At 37.2% G+C, this 16,436-nt stretch overlaps 1 protein-coding gene across 1 annotated transcript in view; it reads left to right on the forward strand.

Moving 5' to 3' along the window:
• TTLL6 (tubulin tyrosine ligase like 6) overlaps positions 1–16,436 on the forward strand; it is a 36,622-nt gene that overhangs the window by 7,830 nt on the left and 12,356 nt on the right. Inside the window, exons 3-9 of the mRNA XM_074261253.1 lie at positions 1,064–1,254; positions 2,058–2,096; positions 3,598–3,716; positions 3,880–4,010; positions 4,879–5,035; positions 6,599–6,742; positions 8,923–9,008. Coding sequence (XP_074117354.1) covers positions 1,064–1,254; positions 2,058–2,096; positions 3,598–3,716; positions 3,880–4,010; positions 4,879–5,035; positions 6,599–6,742; positions 8,923–9,008 — 867 coding nt within the window. The remainder of the gene's footprint in view (positions 1–1,063; positions 1,255–2,057; positions 2,097–3,597; positions 3,717–3,879; positions 4,011–4,878; positions 5,036–6,598; positions 6,743–8,922; positions 9,009–16,436) is intronic.

The following is a 16,436-nucleotide window of genomic DNA, read 5'->3' on the forward strand; positions in this document are numbered from 1 at the left end:
AATAAAATATGCAGTCCTTCCATCAAAGAACTCACATATAATTGGGAACACAAGCCAACTGAAATATGTAATTAATATTTCTAAGTTGAATGGGAGGCAAAGGTTGGGGATTGTGTTGGCTTCACAGGGAAGGAATGGGGCTAGTCCAGGAAAGTTGGATTAGGCTCAGAACTGTGATAAAAGGGGTATATATTGGATGAGGAATAGGGGTGGGGGTATTTGGTATGTAATGTAGGACAATTGGTTCAAAACATTTTTTTTCAAATTTTGATCTCCAAATTCACTCTTCTAACCTCTCATTAAAAATTGGGCAAGCAATTCCACATAGGTTATACATGTGCAGTCATGCAAAACACATTTTTACAATTTAATATTTTTTCTCAATTATATGTAAAAACAATTCTAACATCCTTTTTTTTCAAATTTTGAATTCTAAATTCTACCAAAAGGACTCTAAAGCAAAGCATAGGGAGACATGTCAGGAATTTTAAAGATGACTGGAGCAAGAATCAATAAATAAATTTATCATCGACCCTATTAGGGGTAGGCTCCATGCTAGTAGATAGCATTAGCTTTCAAGCCAGTATCCTACTTACTCTCTTACTGGTCTCTTTGGGACTTTAAAAAGTTAACAGATTTCCTCAGAGCACCTAATTGTATCCTCTGGGAATAACTCCTTCACCTGATAGGGCACAGAGCTTGCCTCTTGAGTTGTAGTATCCAGCCTGGCACAATCTCTGCCTAATAGGGAGAGCTTGTTTACCAGTTGCTACCATGCATTGGAAGGTTTCAGCCTCTGCAGAGTCACAGGAGAGAAAATTCAGGATGGGGGTTGGTTGCCCAACTCCCTAAGGTCATACAGTTAGCAGCAAAAAGAGGAATCAGTCCCAGCTTTGAGTTTGCGCTAGACGGGTGGGTTGGAGATTTTTTAACATTAAGCCCTTGTTTTGGTCTTAGGGATGCTCTTGTCATCCAAATGAACAAGGAAGGAGGTCCCCCTGGAGGTGGGTTCATGTAATTGCTCTCTACTCTTCCAGTGGCCCCACTTTTATTATTTTCCCAGAACTCCATCCCCAGAGATGCCGCAGTTCCTGACCTTGGAAGAAGTGGAATTGGGAGAATCAGATGAGAGAGAGGACATCTCTGTAGAAGGTGAATCAAGAGAGTACGAAACGCTGACTTTTGTTGAGAAAGATCCTGTGGCAGCCTTGCAGAAGTGTTCCTCTCAGCGTCATAAAAGGAGGAAGAGAAAAAGGTTAGAAATGGAGGATGGAAAGTGGGAGAGGGGAAGATAGACTCAGGAGACAAGAACCTTAGAAACACAGAAAACTAGATAGGCACTATGGGGCTTAGAGACTGGGGAGAGCAACTTGTTATAAAGAGGGAGAGGGTCCAGAAAGAGAGGAGATTGGTGTAGGAGAAGTATAAAATATAAAAACCTCTCAATTATCTGCTTTAATGAATGTGGGCAGTATAGTCAAACTCACTTAGAAACAGGATCCACTAAAACAAATTCCTGTGGAAGCATATTGATAGAGAAAACCACAGATGAACATTATCTATGTTCTTTTGTTTTTTTGTTTTTGTTTTTGTAATTTCTTACAAATAAATGCTGCCTATGGGAATGCCAATCATTTTGAATAAAATAATAAAGATCTGAGTTCCTTTGACTCTAGATTTCTTGTGTCTCCTCCATTTGGCATCCTTCCTATCTTTCGATAGATATGAGAGAAATAACATTGATAATGGAGGAGATTTGCTCTTAAGTATAACATAAATTTCCATCTGATGGATCAGATATTTATAGCTTTATGGTACTTACTATTGTAACAGCTATGTCTCCTTTGGGCCTTGAGATTTATCCTACAGTGGAAACTAGTTACAGTATAGTAAGCAATCAGGTTGCCCTAACAATTCAAATTTTAAGGATCCTTTCCTTCAACCATGGATGGAATATTTTTTCATATAGTTCTCTGATTTGTGAGTCTTGCCATTCCGTGGTCCTTTTCGGTTTCTCTGTCTCTGTCTTGCTGCTTTCTTTTTTCTCTTTTCCAGATGATTGGTGATCAATCTATCCAGTTGCCGATATGATAGTGGTGAGCATTTTGCGTTTGGGGTACCAAGTTTCATTGGTGTTAACTGGATTCTTTGAAAGGGTGAAAGCAATTTCACCTTAAGGATCCAAGGAAATAATTCCAAATCCTATTTTTCTTTTCTCATTCAATTCCAAATTTTTTCAGAAATATCCAACTCTTCATGATCCCATTTGGGGTTTTCTTGACAAATATATTGAAGTGGTTTGCTATTTCCTTCTCCAAAGCATTTGACAGATGAAGAAATTGAGGCAGAGTTAAGTGACTTGCTCATACCACTAGTAAGTTTCTGAAGCCATATTTGAACTCAGGAAGATGAGTCTTCCTGACTCCAGACGTGGCAGTCTTATCTACTATACCACCTAGCTTTCTCCCTTTTCATAGTTTGAGCTAAATATCTGGGACACTAGAAATCTAGTTTCCCAGGATTCCTGGTTTCCAATAAGAGAAGCCAACAATATACACCTTCCATAGACTTTATACTTCTAGTTTTATGGACAGCAACTTTAAGATATATATGGTGTGAAAATGAGTGAGGTCATGACCACAAAGTTTAGAGGGGAGTCACCCATAACCCTTGCACATCCCATTCAACAGTTTTTTTCCTTTTGCCTTTTTATGCTATCCTCCAGATTAGTAGCAAACATAGCTAATCTGAAGTTTTTTTCCCTCCTTTCCTCCCACCCTCCTTCCTCCCTTAGACATCAAGCAAGTTAATATATGTTAAACATGTGCAATTCTTCTTTACATATTTCCACATTTATCATGCTGCATAAGAAAAGTCATTTCAAAAAGGAAAAAAAATTAGAAAAAAGCAAGAAAACAAAAAATATGCAAATACTGTGCTGTGATCCACATTCAGTCCCCACAATCACAGTTAATCAAAAAACAGTGGGCAGCCTCAAAAGAATGATATTCTTTAGTAAGTATATGGTAATCTTCCCCCCCCCCAGTTGGTTGGTCTTTCTTTCTTCAATATTTTATTTTTCAAATTACATGTAAAGATAGTTTTCAACATTCATTTTTATAAGATTTTGAATTCCAAAGTTTTTCTACCTCTCTCCTTTTCCCCTCCCCCTTCCAAAAATAGCAGGCAATCTGATATGTATATACATGTACAATCATTTTAATAAGTTTATTCTCTGAAGCAAAGACAAGCCATGAATTTAGGGTGAAGTTTGCCACAGATAAGCCATACATGCTGTATTCTTCAATAGTATTGTACCTATCTTGTTTGCTTCTCATTGATAATGTCAGCTTCTCATGAGGGTGGCTGAAAGAAATAAAGAGCAGAAGGGGCAGTTGGGTGGTGCAGTAGGTTAGAGCACCAGCTGAATTTAGATTAGACCTTAGGGTACTAGCTGTGTGACCCTGGACAAGTCACATAACTCTAATTGCCTTAAAAAAAAAAAAAGCAGACAATGTGCAACTTGCTTGACACAATGTAGGTTTTCTCCTATTCTCCTTCATGGTCTGACGTGCTCTTTCTGTGTGTCTAATGCAGTTCGTCGGGCAGCTAGACTGTATGGCTTACGTGAGGGAGGGGACCATGATGACTGGACTCTTTATTGGACAGACTTCTCAGTGTCCCTAGAGCGTGTGATGGAAATGAAAAGTCACCAGGTACTAGAGCCTGAATCAGTCCCTAGTGTAGGGGAAGCATTGGCTGGGGGAGTGTTGGGAATATGATCTCAAGCCAGAAGGCACTGTGAGAATTGGGTATGGGTATTTTAATTTCCTCCTTGGAGTTGAGATTGGAGCTCATACTTTCTGATTTTCTTTGCAGAAGATCAACCACTTCCCCGGAATGAGTGAAATCTGCCGAAAGGACCTGCTGGCCAGGAATATGAGTCGTATGATAAAGCTTTTCCCTAAAGAATTCCATTTTTTCCCTAAAACGTGGTGTCTTCCAGCAGAGTAAGTGAAATTTTTTTCCTACTTTAGTCTTCTCAACTTTTCCAGTCAATTAGTGAGTCAGCAAGAATTTCTTAAACTAGGTTCTAGGCACTGGTGGATCACAAAGTCAAAAGGAACTATTCCCTGTCCTTAATGGGCTTATGTTCTGATAGTAGAGACAACTTGCATATATGTAGCTCCATACAAAACCCAAACAAAACAAGCAACTGGAGGGATGAGGGAGGGCCTCTGTAGACTTGATTCTGGAAGAAAACCTAGGATTCCAAAAGGCAGCCAGAGGCAAGAAAACAAATCAGTACAAAGGCAGACATTGGAGATGGAATGATCTTTGTGAGGAACAACAAGGAAGCCTGTTTTGTTAAAGTAATTATCCACTTGTTTCAAACTTTGTGGCTCCATTTGGAATTTTCTTGGCAAAGATACAGGAATGGTTTGCCATTTCCTTTTCCAGTTCATCTTATAGATGGAAAAACTGAGGCACACAGGGATTACATGACTTGCCCAGGGTCACCCAGCTAGGAAATGTCTGAGCTCACATTTGAACTCAGGAAGATGAATCTTTACTGCGTCCAGGGTGGGCCCTTTATCTACTGCCCAGGAATTTTTTTTTTTAAATCTATTATTATTAGTTCTAAACTCAGGATTTTTTTTCCTGTTTAAAGAGGAAGGGACAAATTTATAATGGTTCTTAAGCATTTTGTGAACTTAAAGTACTTTATAAGTGTTAATGATCATTTTTATTATCTTATCAAAGCCATTGTCTTGTACAGTTTTTATCTGTTTTGTTTTTAGAGTTAGCCTTGGTTTAAGCTGTATTCCCAACTAATATATTTCTTATTTCCTCTTTCTTCTTTATTCCCTCTGGTAGTTGGGGGGATTTGCAGAACTATAGCCGATCAAAGAAATTTAAAACTTTTATCTGTAAGCCGGATTCTGGTTGCCAAGGGAGAGGTATATTTGTTACTCGGTCTGTGAGAGATATCAAACCAGGAGAAGATATGATCTGCCAACTTTATATATCAAAGGTAATTTTTAAAGATATTTTGCCCAAGGCCACAAAAATTAGTGTCTTTGCAGGATTAGAACTCCAGGTCTACTGAATCACTAAGCTACTATCCCATTTAGCAAGAGAATTTCTCTTCTTTTCACTAAATAACTAATCTCCTATCAGCCTGAGGATGAGAATCCCATTGAAGAATTCACAGTTCTGAAACTGACATAAAATCACACAGGAGTGGGAGAATTATACTTCTCACAATAGGAATGGCTAGTGAACATTTTTCCTTTTTTATAAAGGAAATTATTGATATACTTTGTTTGAACATATTGGACATTTCCCAGCATACATCTAAGCTTGCCACCTTACAAATTGTCTAAAGAATAATTTATCAATTGTTAACAGACTGGATTGTTAATAGTTCAGTCACTTTTAGTCTTGTCCAACCCTTGTGACCCATTTGGAGTTTTCTTGGCAGAGATATTGATGTGCTTTGTCCATTTCCTTTCCCAACTCATTTCTCCAAATGTGGAACTGGGGCAAACATGCCTGGGTCACGCTGATAGTGTCTAAAGTCTCACTTGGGATCAGATCCTCCTATTCCAGGTTCATTCTCTGTGCATTATGATGTGACCTAATGCCGCATTGTACTATAGGCCCACAGGTAAAAATCTGCTCAGGGTCAGATTATTAGTAAGTGACCAAGTCCTCAGGATACAAAGGAGGATTCTGAGGAACATAGCCTTCAGTTTTGCCAGTTTCTTTCACTTAGACCATCGTATTTCTCCAGAATTGTGTTAATCTTATTTACATCATTGTAGCCTATGTGCCCATTCTTTCACCTCTTCTGTCTTTATACAAAATTGGCATTCCCATATTTCTGATTTTTTTCATATTTGTCATTTTTATTATACATACATATTATAAATTTTTTATTCCCTAATCATGAGATATCATAAATAACGTAGCTTAGAAGGCACCTAACTAGCCACTAGTCCAATCCTCTCTTTCTGAACTTGAGGAGACTGAGTCCTAAAAGAGGTTTTAAAAAATTTTTTTTAATTTTTTGAGGTTAATTGGTTGTCTAAGGTTTAAAGATTTTGAACTCAGGCCTGCCTTTGGGTGTATAATCTATCTGTAGCTTTTTTTGTTATCTCCAGATAATGCTTCCATGATCATTTTTATCTTCAGACATTTTTCAGGGATATAATTTTAGCAGCAGAATTCCTGGGTCAAAGAATCATTTTTTCCTCCCATCTTTTAATGGTACATTCTGGAGGAAGATAGTTCTGAAGAGTGATGGCACCTGTATTTGTATGCAGATTATTTTCCCCCAAAGGTCTTCTTTGCTTGTCCTAATCTCAAATTTCTTTTTGAGGTGGGTAAGCACACACTATTTTATAGACAAATTCCCTGACAATCATTGAGCTTAAATGCCTTGTCCAGTTTCATCCAGGAAGTTAGGAGCAAAGGATTGGACATCTTGATGTCCACTAGCCCTGGTCCATCTCTCAAGAATGGACTAGAGAGGAGAGCAGCAGCAAACTGCAGCTCCTCCCAAGTCACCTGTTTCTCTTTCCTTCTCTTTCAGCCTTTTATTATTGATGGATTCAAGTTTGACCTTCGGATTTATGTGTTGGTGACCTCCTGTGATCCTCTCAGGATCTTTGTGTACAAGGAGGGTTTGGCTCGATTTGCCACTACCTCTTATTCTAATCCTTCTTCAGATAATTTGGTGAGTAAGGGTGGTGCATCCTGTCTAGCAGTTAATTTCAGGCATAAGCTACAATCCAGGGCAGGAAAGGTTGGTCCCAATTCAAATCTTGTCTTTACTTACCTGGTGCATTAACTTAGCATCTGATGCTAAAGGTTCCAGAGGTTAGCCCCACTCCTTACAGCTTTTGGGTGAAGTCCATCCTGGAGGCAAGGGAATGTATTAGGCATTTTAGAGTGCCCATTTCAGCAGGATATAAAGCTATGGCATTTCATTAAAAAAAAATCAAACTCCAAGCTCTTAATTTCTTTTGATTTTCTTAAAACTCTCCATCTAAATATGTAAATCTATTGATGAAATAAAAGGACAGAAGCTAGCCCCCTGTGGGTTGAACTATCATCCAAGGATCATAGATTTATAGTTGGAAGGAACCTTAGAGGATCTCTGATCCTCTCAATTTTACAGATAGGGAAACTGAGGCCTGGCGAAGTTAAAGGACTTGTTCAGAGTCCCACATCTACAAAGTGTCTGATGTATGTCTGCTTGGCTTTAGTTCCATTGTCCTAGCCACTGTACAATACTATACCCTATACTGCCAAACTTCCCGTTCATAATCATAATCAAATGATCAGCACTTGATTCCATTTCTTCACCTATAATCTGGCTTCTGATCCCACTGCTTAACCAAAATACCAGGTTATCAATGAAATCATTGCTAAATCACAACCTTATTTATTTTTTTTTTCTCAGTTCTCATCCTTCCTGACCCCTCTGCAGCATTTGTGGCTGTTGATCACATCTTTCCTCCTCCTTTTTCATCCCTGGTTTTTCCTGATACTGCCCTCTCCTGGTTTTCCTTTCACCTGTCTGACTATTCCTTCCCAACCTTCTTGCTGAATCAATATCCATATCCTGACCTAGCAGTGCTATATCCTGAGCCCTTTCCTCTCCTTTCCCTTCCCTTCCCTTCCCTTCCATTCTTTTCCTTTCCCTTCTCTTCCTTTCCATTTTCCTCTTCCTCTTCCTCTTCCCTTTTATCTCTCTTCTTCCCTTCCCCTCTCCTTTCTTTCCTAGGATCTCTCACATCTACATAGAAAGTCCTAACCTCTCTCCCAAGGTTCATCTGCCACCAATCTGTCACCAGCCTCCTGGCTATTCTATAATCATTTCAAATGCCTTATGTCTAAAATGGAACTCATTATTTCCCTCCCTAAATCCACTTGTCTTCCCAACTTTCCTAGATCTTTTAAAGGTATCACTATTCTCCCAGATTCTCAGGTTTGCAACTTTGGAGCTATCCTTCACCTGTTACTTTCACCTGCTATCAGCTGCCAAGTCTTACTGAGTCTACCACACATCCTAAATCAGGATCTTAGCACCTCTCTCCTGCAGTATTCCAATAACTTTATTTTTTTAAGTGGTATCTTTTTTTAACATAAAAAATTTCACCAATTTTTCTCCCCTCTTAAAGCCATCCCATAAAACAAATATATATATTTTAAAGAAAATGGGGGGTAAATCAAGAAAACCGATTAATATACTGAACAAGTCTGAAAATATGTGCAACATACTAGGCCATTGGACCCCTCACATCCTTTGCAATAATAATCTCTTTGATCTCCCTCTCTCCACACAGCAAGTTGATATTTTGAAGGCCTAGTGATAACATTCAGCCTGTTTCAGGATCCTCCTTTTTCCTCTAGCATGAAATCCAGCTCCCTATGTTTGCCTCTAAGGCCCTTTATAATCTGACTGTAACTTAGATTTGTAGGTGGATTTCATCTCCATATTCTATATCCTCTCTCCCTTCTTTTGTATAGTCAATCAGGTTGGAGACTCTTTCTTTCCTTCTTTCTGCCTCTTGGAGTTCCCAGCTGCTTCAAGTGTTGCTCAATGCCTCTTCCTATTTGAGATCCTTTCTGATTAATGCACCATTTTTCCCTACCTTCTCCCAAATCACTTTGTATTTCCTTTGAATATACATTTTATATTTTTTAAACGCCCCTTCGCTCCCCTCTGCCCCATGTAGAATATAAGTTCATTAAAGGTATAATTGCTTCAGTTTTTGTGTGTCCAATCCCCAGCCCAATGTCTGGCACATAGCAAGACTATATGATAATTAATAATAATAATCAATGATTATGAAATGGGATCGAATTATATTGTATTTTTCTGACTTCCTAAACTCATTGTCTTTTTAGGATGATATATGCATGCACCTGACTAACTATTCTATCAATAAACACAGTTCTAATTTTGTACGGGATGGAAATTCTGGCAGCAAGAGGTAAGTTAAATGTTCCTTTTTCTACCCCACCTCTTGGTGGGGAAAGCTTGACTGTTCTCTGTGCTTCTATATAGACTCTGCCCAGGCCCAAAGGTGTTCCCAACCTCTGGGTCACAAAAGTCCAGGAAACATTTCTTTTTGTCCTCTAGATGTGGAATAGTATCTTCTGTTAATCATTGAAAGGAGGCCAGATCATAAATCCTGGAAGGTTGGGAGGGAGAAAGAGAGAGAGATAAACATTGAACTATTCTGCCAGCAGGATATAAAAAGTGTACTTGTTACAACTGGCCCTCCTTCCTTCCTTCCTTCCTTTCCTCTCTTTCTCTTTCCCTCTTTATTTTTTTCTTTTTTTTCCTAGCTTTTCTTTTTTCTTCTTCCTTCCTTCCTTTTTTCCTCTCAAATCAACAAATATCTTTGGTCATTTGAAGCACCCAATTAGGTACTTTTTCATTAATTTTGGGGGGGGGTTTGTGACACAGCTAAGTCAGTAATATGTCTCCACTAATGTCATGATACCCTGTTATATGATGGTACTCTGGTATGTTTCAAACCTGTGACCAACTTATTCCTAAGAGTCTACAAAGAAAAAGGAGATACAAGGATTTCAGGAATAGATCTAAACCTGGACAATCATTTTCTGATTTTTAACTTAGGAAAAGGGAGCAGAGAATGCTAAGCTGACCAGGCAGAGGAGAGGACTTACTACATAGTAATCTAGCTTCAAAGTAGCAGGAGAGTTGTGTGAATTTGAATGACTGTCTGGTTGATCTGTTCTAAATAGGATTCTTGACTTTTTGTGTGTTGTGGAGGGTCTAGTGAAGTTTCCAGAGCCTAGTTCCAGAACTCATGGCAACTAAAGTAGAAAAGTCCCTCCATTAGGTGAAACCAAGGATTTGAAGTAGGGACGGGATGATGTTCAGGAAGGGCAGGAAGAATCAGCCTGATTCTTTTCAGGAGGGTCCAGCACTGTCCCACTGATTCCCCTACTCCCTACAGTTAGCTGATTTTTTAATTTCTCCTATTTAAATGCCAAATACTTTCCAGTCCTCCCCATCTCCACTGCAATTTTCAAGCACTGGGTTAAACAGACAAGTAATAGGGTATGAATACTTACCTGTTTGATGGCAGTCCTTCCTCCCCTCTCCCAACTTTCTAAAAAGCTGATTTCAGTCCTGCTTAAGAACCATGAGGTCTAGTAAATTCTAGAGAATGCTATCTCATTTCTTCCATGTTGGAGATGAGAAAAGCTAGTGTGAGTGGGCGTCTAACCACCCACCCACCAATTATTATAAACTCTGCTTTGCTTTTTGATATAAAACTTGGACAAAGATACCAAGATTTTAAAAAATGCATTGTTAGAAATTATACACATTATGATTACTGTTTCAGATAAGCAGAGATCACATGGGCATCATTTCAGACGGCATCACATCCAGGAGGCCAACCTAGGTTGGAGACAATGCCATGTTTACTGGGTTGGCTAAGGGTGGGAAAAAACCTTACTAGGTGCTTTCCCTATGTAACATAGATTGTGTGTGCGTATGTTTGTAAACTGTAAAATGGGGATAAATTATAAAATGGTCATTTACTTATTAGGTTATAGTGAGGATCAAATGTGATAATAAAAAAATAATTTCTCTCCCTTTGTCTGTACAGCAAATGATTTTAATTCATGGTCATGCCTTACTACTATCCCATCAAAATTCTACTCTTCCATCCATTAATAAGTACTTGTGAATGGAGCCCTGAATTGGGAGTCAAGCCTGAGTTCAAACCTGATTTCTGCAATTTATTTGTTGTTATTATTTTGTGTATTTTTATTTTGGTTATATATTACATTTTTTACATATTTCCTTATGAATCATGTTGGGAAAGAAAAATCAAAACAAAAGGAAAAACTATGAGAGAAAAATAAAACAAGAAAAAGAAAAAAAAGTGAACATAGCATGTGTTGATTTACATTCAGTCTCCATAGTTCTCTTTCTGGATATGGATGACCTTTTCCATCTAAAGTTTATTGGCATTGCCTTGGATCACTGAATTACTGAGAAGAAACAAGTCTGTCATAGTCGCATAATCTTGCTGTTATAATGTACAATGTATTCCTGATTCTGCTGCTTCTATTCGGCATCAGTTCTAAAATCAGCTTGTTCATTATTTTTTATAGAACAATAATATTCCATAACATTCATATACTATAACTTAGCCATTATCCAATTGATGGGCATCCACTAATTTTCCAATTCTTTGTAAAAAAAAAAAAAAAAGAGCTGCTACAACGATTTTTGTACATGTGGGTCCTTTTCCCTCTTCTTATGATTTCCTTGGGTCTACACACTCAGTAGTAGCACTGTTGGATCAAAGGGTATGCGCAGTTTGACAGCTCTTTGGTTCCAAATTGCTCTCTAGAATGGTTGAATCCGTTCATAATTCCACCAGTAATGCATTACTGTCTCAGTTTAACCACATTCCCTCTAGTATTTATCATTATCTTTTTCTCTCATCTTAGCCAATCTGAGAGGTGGGAGATCAGAGTTGTTTTAATTTGCATTTCTCTAATCAATAGTGATTCAAAGCATTTTTTCATGTGACTATAAATGGCTTTAATTTCTTCATCTGAAATTCTTTTTTTCATATTCTTTGACCATTTATCATTTGGGGAATGACTTGTATTCTTAGAAGTTTCATACAGTTAATTATATATTTTAGAAATGAGGCCTTTATCAGAAACATTGGCTGTAAAATTTTTTTCCCATGCTTTGTATTTTCCTAATAATCTTGGCTGTGTTGGCTTGTTTGTGCAAACCCTTTTTAATTTAAAGTAATCAAAGTTGGCTATTTTTTATTTCATCATGTTCTCTGGTTCTTCTTTGGCCATGAATTTTCTCCCTTCTCTAAAGATATGATAGGCAAAGTATCCCTTGCTCTCGTAATTTGCTTATAATATCACCATTTATGCCTAAATCATGTACCTATTTGACCTTATTTTGGCATGGGGTATGAGGTATTTTCCAGTTTTCCCAACAATTTTTTTTAAACAGCGAGTTTTTATCCCAGAAGCTGGAGTTTTAGGGGTTTATCAAATACAAGATTACTATGGTCATTGATTATTGTGTTATGTGTATCTAACCTATTCCAGAGATCCACCACTTCTTAGCCATTACCATATTTTTTGATGACTGCTGCTTTAGAGTTTTAGTTCTGGTAGTGATAGGCCAATGTCCTTTGTATTTTTAAAAAATTAATTCCCTTGATATTGTTGAGTCTTTGTAATTCCAGATGCTATTGGTTATTATTTTTTTCTAGCTCTATAAAATAATTTTTGGCAATTTGATTGGTATGGCTCTGAACAAGAAGACCAATTTAGGTAGAATTGTCATTTTCATTATAATGAAATTATTATTGGCTCTGAAATTTATTAGCAAGGTGACTCAAATCAGTTATTTCTCTATTCTTCAGTTTTATCCTATGTAAAATGAGGGAATTTGAACTAAATAATCTTTAAGGTCTCTTCACCTTTAAATCTTTGATCCTATGATTAGCTCTCTTGTGGGTATCTGCTCTCCCTAGGGCTTCATCATGAGAAGGAGGCAGTAGCTGAAGGAAGCTCCAACTATAAGCTCACATGATGACGGAGAATCTGAAGTGGCTCGAGGAAAAGATGAGGGTGTAGGGAAGTGGCTGTAGAGAGGACAACATAAAAATTTTCCTTTTGACCAAAGCTACCTCCTTTCTAAATTTCTTTTTCTTTTTTTCTCCTTCCCTTCCTCCTCTCGTCACTCACCTTGAATTCTATTCTACATACTCTGTTCTCTCTCTATATATAACAGTCTCCCTAAATAAGTCTAAAACAATTTATTAAGCATTGTTAAAAGCACCATGTTAGGCACTGGGGCAGCTAGTAGGTGTACAGGCCTGGAGTCAGACATTTCAGAGTTCAAATTCAGCCTCAAATACTTCCTAGCTTTGGGACCCTCTCCTGTAGGACTTAACTTGTCTGCCTCAAAATGGGGACAATAATATCATCTACCTCATAGGGTTCTTATTTAGATTATGTTTTCAAAATGCTTAGCGTAGTGCATACACTGTATTTAAATAGTTCAAGAACCATTTCTTATAAATCTTTTTTTTTTTTAAATTTCCATCAGGACTTGGCAAAGTGCTGTGCTCAGTGTAGACACTCAGTAAATGTGCCTTGATTTCTAACTCTCTTCTCCTTCCTTCCCCTCTCTTATCATTCTTTTCTCTTTATTTTTATCCCTTTCTTCTTTCCTCCTTACTTTATAGATGCTTTCTCTTTCCTACAGATTACCTCATTCCTATTTTTGTATGGGCCATTTTGCCTTGCCCTTAGGATCATGGGAACATAGATTTTTAGAGCTGAATGGGACCTTTAAGACATTGAGTTCAGTTTATGCACAGTGACACATGATGTATTTGAACTTAAATTTGATTCAAAATCCAGTGTGCTATTTTTCATCCTTTTCCTCTCATCATTTTCCCTATTCATTTCTTTTACTCCTTTCATGCTTTTCTCCTTGTATGTGTGTTTTTTAATTCAATTTAATTCAAACACATTTTAATTAACACTTTCCAAATACCTAAAATGTGCCCAGAATTTTGCTAGGCATGGTAGGAAATACAAGGAATTTTAAAACAATTCCTGCTTTAGAAGGAATTTGGAGTCATCCTTCCTTTATTGTTTTTCTTCTTTTTTTCTCCTTTCTTCCCTCCTTTATCCCTTTGTCCTATCTTCTTTTTCCTCAATAAGCATCAGGTTCAGATGCTGACTGCTTCTCTTGCCTTAAGTTTGACCCCCATCTTGAAACTACCTGCTTACCTCAGATAAGTTTCACTAAATGGCAATGATTATTTTGGGACTGATGGAAGACATATCTATTTACTTCTGAGTGATTATCCCATTCCTATCTTTTTATCTTCCCTTCATGTGCTAAGGCTATTTATTTTAGCTTATTTTGGATGGACATTTTCCCAAAATATCTTTTACATGTCCCAAACTTCAACCAACTGAAAAGCCTACTTTTTAAATTACCTATGAGAGGCACAATTTAGGTATACAAAGACAGAATATAAAAAAAGAGTTCCTATCCTCAAGAAGGTTACAAACTAGAACAAGAGGATAACATGCACATATATAAATATATACAAAATAAGTACAAGTGATTTTAGGGGGAAAAGCACTGGTAGCTGGAGGAAATTAAGAAATGTCTCATGACAAAGATTTGATTTGAGTCTTCAGAGAAACTAGGGATCCAGAAAGATGGAATCAAGGAGGAAATAAGTGCCTTTCATGCATGAGAAGGAGCAAGTGCAAAAGCAGAGAGAGTTCATTCAGATAGAATGTTTGGGATGAAGAAAAGCAAGAAGGCCAGTTTGGCTCATAGTGAAGTGAATGTAAAGGGCAGTGATGTATAAAAAGACTGGAAAGGTATCGGTTATTTCAGGATGGAGTAAGGGAAGGAAGTTTGAAAAAAAAAAGGACTAGAAAGATAAATCTAGACCAGATTAGGATTAAGGTCTTCAAATGCCAAAAAAAAGTAGTTTATATTCAATCTTAGCAATACTAGGATAGAAATTGAGAAAGAAGAAAAAAAAAGAGGAAAAAAAAAGAGCGAGGAGAAAGAGATTTTGTCTTATGTATGTTTATTTCCTCTTTAAGAATATCATTTTAGCAGTTTGGTGAAGGGTAGATTACAAAAGAGACTAAAGAAGGCCCATTAGGACCAAATAGAAGGTTGTTGCTTAGTCCAGGTGAAAACTAGAGCAGTGGCTATGTGAATGGAGAGAAGGGAAGAGACTTGAAAGAGATATATTGTGGAAGTAGAAACAAGAATATTTGACAAATGACAGGCCATGTCAGGTGCAAATTAACACCATTCAAACTTGTATGACTGGAGGAATATTAATGACCTCAGCAGAAATAAGAAATTCAAAAAGGGGATGGATTTGGGGGGATCCTTTTGGACACGTTGCATTTGAGATGTTTGTGGGATATCCAGTTTAAACGTCCAGTGGATAACTTGTAGTATGTGACTGGAGCTGAAAAAAAATTAAAACAGGAGATATATATCTTTGAAATCATCAATACAGAGATAATCATTAAACCCACCTGAACAGATGAAGTCATCAAGAGATGAAGAAAAGAGAGTTCAGTAAAGAATCTCAGATGGCATCTACAGTCAATGAGTAGGACATGGATAAAGACCCAGCCTCCTTAGGCAGATAAGGAATGATCAGACAGGTAGAAGGAGAACTAAGAGAAAAGAGGGGAGAGGATGGTTAACAGCATTGAATGTTACTGAGAGGTCAAGATAGCTGAATCTTGAGGAAAAATTATCAGATTAAATAGACTTCGGTGACTTTAGAAAGGACAATTTTAGTTGAGTGATCATCAGTTTGTATATTTAGCACTGGAAATTTAAAAGAAATGGTTAATACATAATGAGGAAAGAAGTTTCTAATCAAATAAATTAATTGATCCAAACTCCAAAAAGTAGAGAATGAACAATACTTGTAATAGCACCAACACTAAAGGATTATTATAAGGCTCAAATGAGTGTGTGTGTGTGTGTGTGTATATGTATGTGTGTGTGTACACATATATATATATATATATATAATATGTATGTATATACATAAATATGAATCTCTGAAAATTTCAAAGAGTTATATAATTTTTTATATAAATGTTTTTTTTTAATTTTTATCTCTTCCCAACATCATGCCTTTAGAAAAGATAAAAAACAGTGTGTTCAATCCTATTATATTACATCATGTCCAGCCTTCTCCCCTTACTAACCTGAGCACATGGAGATGGTAAGGTTTAAGTGATTTGTCTAGGGTCACACAGCTAGTCAGTGTCTCTAGACAGGCTTTGAACTCTGATCTTCCTGACTCAAGACTAATAATATCCTACCTCTTGAGCTACTGACCTACCTACTTTCTGGAGAAGGTTTTAAATAGGGAGCCAGACTGCAGAGGCTGTAGAATAGATAAGTTTGGCTAAGAAAAGGGAGGACAGATCAGATGGTAATGAACAAAATATATCTCTTCCTAATGAGTAGAGGTCAGTATTAAAAACATTCATTAGTCTATTTTTCCCTAGTGCATAGTACAGCTAATTCTGGGGGGTTTTTTTTGTTTTGTTTTTAGTTTTAGTTTTTCTGTCTCCTTGGTCAATGTCAATAATAATGTAGCAATAGCATTTATATAGCTTTTTAAAGCTTGCAAAGCACTTCACATATCACATTTGATCTGATAGATTGTCAGCTGTCAAGTTTCACTGTTCTTAGTGGACCTGGCCATAGCCATCTTCTTGTCCTGTTTCTAGTTTGCTGCTTCTAATCTGTTGAGGGGGTTTAAAAACCAAATATAGTTGATTTTTATTTGATTTTTTTGTTAAATAAG

Source organism: Sminthopsis crassicaudata, chromosome 4 (genome assembly GCF_048593235.1).
Source record: "Sminthopsis crassicaudata isolate SCR6 chromosome 4, ASM4859323v1, whole genome shotgun sequence".
Classification (NCBI taxonomy): domain Eukaryota; kingdom Metazoa; phylum Chordata; class Mammalia; order Dasyuromorphia; family Dasyuridae; genus Sminthopsis; species Sminthopsis crassicaudata.